This window comes from Adiantum capillus-veneris, chromosome 1 (genome assembly GCF_014529385.1).
Source record: "Adiantum capillus-veneris isolate H3 chromosome 1, ASM1452938v2, whole genome shotgun sequence".
Taxonomy (NCBI): Eukaryota; Viridiplantae; Streptophyta; class Polypodiopsida; order Polypodiales; family Pteridaceae; genus Adiantum; species Adiantum capillus-veneris.
The window spans coordinates 153,703,977-153,708,068 of record NC_140931.1 but is presented as its reverse complement, the minus strand read 5'-3'; the positions used below and the strand labels follow the sequence as shown (position 1 = coordinate 153,708,068).

Sequence of the window (4,092 nt, the reverse complement as noted above, 5' to 3'; positions counted from 1 at the left end):
CATAGTACATACGTCCGTTCTAAAGAAGACGCTTTCGACGAGAAAGAAGTTGATCACAAAGGGATTGCCCGAAGTGCAAAGTCAACAAAACAGGGTGGTGATCCGCCGACAGCTGCAAGGTGTATTCAATCCTCATCTCTCTCTCTCTCTCTCTCTCTCACACACACACACACACACACACACACACACTCACACACCCACATTTTGGGCGACCATGGCTTCAGAGGGAGTTCTTTCTAAGCTCCTCTTTGCTGGAAGCCGGGACTTCCTGCTCAACAATGAGGGCGCTCCCGTTAAGGCAGATGTTGTATCAGGCAAGGTCGTGGGCACCATCATCTGCCCGCACTGGCTACCTGCAACCTTGGAGAACATCATTTCTCTCATCAAACACTCATTCGAGGAGCTGAAAGATCGCTCACTCGCATTCGTATTTGTCGCTGTGGATCGCGATGAAGAGCTCATAGACACGATGAAGCAGTACGGCGAAGCTAGCAAGCTTGATGAGAGGCCTGATGCAGAGTGCTTTGCAGATGTGCTCAAGAGACTACCAGATGGATGTTTTGCTATACCACTTGAGGACTGGGAGACGCGAAAGAACATTGAGCAGAAATACAACACATTCATATCCACGCTCGCATTCTTTGGTCCAGATGGGCGCCTTCTTTCAGACCAGGGAACAGCTCTGCTTGAGCAGTGGGGTGCTGCAGGTTACCCGTTTGACAATGATCACATTGCGGAGCTCCGTAAAGCGAGGTATGCAAATCAGAACCTTCAAGCTCTTCTGGTTCACAAAGAAAGCGACGACCTCATCTCATCAGAGGATGGAAAGAAGGTGAGTGTGAGTGAAGGGCGTTCAAAATATTCTGTGTGTGTTGGGGTTGAAGTGTTTGAGTAGCAAGGGTGGAGAAGTGTCCCTTAAAGTGTTCAACATCTCGAGCTTATACTGCCGGGTAGGAATCGCTTGACTAGCTAGGCGCGAATGGCGGCATACTGGCCCCTCCATCTCTCCCCCCCAAAACCGCACCTGGCAAGGTGTGAGGTGCCTCCTTGGTATTAGCTCATGTTATTGTCGCAATCCACTATGTTGGAATTGTAGCGAGAATGTGGCGAAAGCCTCTTGGTAGTAGGGAGGGTTTTAGAGCAGCTGTTGTAAATTTCTTGCTAGCTGGAGTGCAGGTTGTTGGTTTATTCTTGAGAGATGGTTATATTGTTGCCAAAGTGCTGTGCCAGTAAAATCTTTTTTGTAAGGGTTAAGGAGCTTGTGCAGGTTCGAAACAAGTGTGTTCTAGTATCTTTGGACAAGGGGTCGTATCAAGTAACACAAGAAGTTTTGGACAAATTCTCACAATAATTTCCACTTTGTGACTTACCTCAACATCATGAGCTTTTGTGAGGGAGGCACCGCATACCTAGCTTGGTGTGATTGGGGGCAAGGGACCGCCAGCCCGGTGGTCCCCTGCCCCCAATCGTACCTAGCTAGATATGCGGTGCCTCTCGAGCAGAAGCTCTTGATGTTATGCATTGTATGAAAAACACTGAAAAAGACTCAGTTTTCCTACACGAGAAAATTTCTATACCTTCTTGTGTATAACCAGAGCAAGTTACTATCATATCATTTTGCTTACCTTTACTCTAACATCTGCTTTTGATAGTCCGGAGGCCTGAAGCTTTGTCAAAATGTGGAATTTAGGTGAAAGTTGCTGATCTCGAGGGAAAGATCGTAGCGCTTTACTTTGGTGCACAGTGGAACATTGCTTGCAAGCAGTACACCCCTGTCCTTGCATCTGTTTACAAGGAGTTGAAGGAGAAGGTAGAGGACTTCGAACTCGTGTACATATCGTCTGATAGAAGCCAAGAATTATTCACTGAGTATTTCAGTAAGATGCCATGGCTTGCTGTCCCATATGAGAACGAGAAAACCCGGAAACACCTCAACGATTGGTTTGAAGTGAAAGGCTTTCCAACTGTTGTCATCTTGGACAAGCAAGGGAGGACTCTGAACACGCAAGGCACAGAGCTATTGTATGATTATGGTGTTGAGGCATATCCCTTTACTGTGGAACGAATTGAAGAGCTGAAGCAGGCAGAGGAAGCCAAGCGGGCAGCTCAAACCCTGGAAACGCTTCTTGTGACTGAGGAAAGAGATTTTGTCATCTCCAAAGACAACCTGGTACATTCATAGTGCTAGGTTTCATGTGTGTGTGTGTGTGGAGAGAGAGAGAGAGAGAGAGAGAGAGAAATGAAATGAACTGTTATATTAAAGTCTTCAAAAGGCCAGAATGAGCTATGAGACCAAAGAGTTACAATGTGGCGGATCTGATACAAAGTCAGAGTAACAAAAATGACAATGACAAAATAAAATGAAAGAATAAAATGCTATGGAATCTGAAACAGCTAGGTGTGATATAAGCAGATAGGTGGGATAGCTAAATCACAGATCACAAAAGATCCAGCATCGGTCGCTGGCGGATCTCATCAATCTCCTTCATGGTCAATAGCCTGACTGGGCATCGTGCATGTTGGGCCAAAGTGATCCGAATCCTCTGATGCAACCTCCGTCAATGCTGTGTAGTCCTCCGCAGTCGTGGGCGTCTGGATCTCCCTAGCTCGGTCGCTCGGTCAATCGGTGTGCCTCCGGTGTGAGGCGGCGAGCTCTCCTGTGGTAGTAGCTCCTCCGGGTGTCCACAGAGAGAGAGAGAGAGAGAGAGAGAGAGAGAGAGAGAGAGAGAGAGAGAGAGATCACAGTAAACTAAGTTTTCTTTCCTATATGCCACAAAATAGCCACATCTCAAAGAATTCCCTCATGCAGGTTAAGGTCACATCGCTGGTTGGAAAGACAGTGGGCCTTTACTTCTCAGCACATTGGTGCCCCCCATGTGAGAAGTTCACTCCCAAGTTGATATCAGCGTACAATGAACTGAAGGCTCGTAATACAGAATTTGAGGTTGTATTTCTGTCGGGCGATAGAGATGAAGAGTCTTTCAATGAGTATCACAGAAGTATGCCATGGCTTGCATTTCCATTCAATGACAAAGCAATAAGCAGTCTCTCTGAGTACTTTGATATCGAAACAATTCCTCAGCTAGTCATCATCGGTCCAGATGGAAAGACAGTCAGAGGAGACGGTCGAAGATGTATTGAGATGTATGGAGTGGATGCTTTTCCCTTTACTGAAGATAGGGTGGTGGAGGCAAAAGCTGCTGTCGACTGGAAGTATTGTCATTTCCCAAAGGAGGTTATGTCTGAAAAGCATGAGCACACATTGACGTTAACAGACAAGGCCTATCGCGTGGATACTTATACTTGTGATGATTGCGAGGAGCAGGGATTTCGATGGGTTTATCATTGTGCAGAATGTGATTATGCTGTACATCCTGAATGCATTGGAGAAGCTACAATTGAAGCAAAAGAGAATGGAAATCAATTAGAAGAGGATAGAACCGAACCAGGTTATATATGTGAAAGGGATGTATGCCGAAAGATGTAATCTAGCATACAAATTTTTATGAGATTTTTGCTCTCCCTTGCATTGCTCGGGGGTAGCCTTGTAGTTTGTGTGCAGGTGAGTTGTACTCCCTGAGGTTAAAAGCTACCGCCATGGAAGTGGTTGTGCCATAAGCTCATGGCAACAAATGATGCGCCAACACTTTGAACTTTCCCAGGTACCACTCAAAAACTCATTCATCCTTTGTTGTAAAGATTAGTAGCTGTTTTGTGCAATGTTTCTATATGTCCATATCATATCTATCCTTGCATTCTGTGTAGAGCGAGTTCTGTAGAAGTGTCAAATATGCTTGAGGTCTAGTTGTGGGCTTCAGCATTCTTCAGAAATTGATGTGGTAGGTAGCACACTGAATGCACTCTGAAAATTTAAGTCCGTTTGCCTCTTCGAAACCTGTTTTCTTCATGTAGAGTATGCCAATGGTTTTGATGCTGGACATCTTGAGCTAGACCCACTCAAAACATGTCTGCAGGTAGGTTTGTGTGTGCGTGGATGCATCTTAGAGCTCCAAGTAGTGGGTGGGGAATTGTGGGAAATCTGGGTGTACATTTGTTCTACTTGAAATAATGAACAAGATGTGATTTCAATTT

General features: G+C 45.6%; 1 protein-coding gene across 1 annotated transcript; it reads left to right on the top strand.

Moving 5' to 3' along the window:
• LOC147465835 (putative nucleoredoxin 2) lies at positions 1 to 3,747 on the top strand. The gene is made up of 3 exons (XM_086512573.1): positions 1 to 832; positions 1,691 to 2,170; positions 2,810 to 3,747. The coding sequence occupies exons 1-3, from the start codon at positions 215 to 217 to the stop codon at positions 3,485 to 3,487; spliced, it is 1,776 nt and encodes a 591-aa protein (XP_086368699.1). The 5' UTR covers positions 1 to 214; the 3' UTR covers positions 3,488 to 3,747.
• Positions 3,748 to 4,092: the final 345 nt, after the last annotated feature.

What these genes read in the sequence shown, in the direction of transcription:
- LOC147465835 (XM_086512573.1), top strand. Translation starts at nt 215, where the DNA reads ATGGCTTCAGAGGGAGTTCTTTCTAAGCTCCTCTTTGCTGGAAGCCGG. An exon ending in CATCAGAGGATGGAAAGAAG is followed by an intron (nt 833 to 1,690) that starts GTGAGTGTGAGT and finishes TGTGGAATTTAG; the next exon opens with GTGAAAGTTGCTGATCTCGA. An exon ending in TCATCTCCAAAGACAACCTG is followed by an intron (nt 2,171 to 2,809) that starts GTACATTCATAG and finishes TCCCTCATGCAG; the next exon opens with GTTAAGGTCACATCGCTGGT.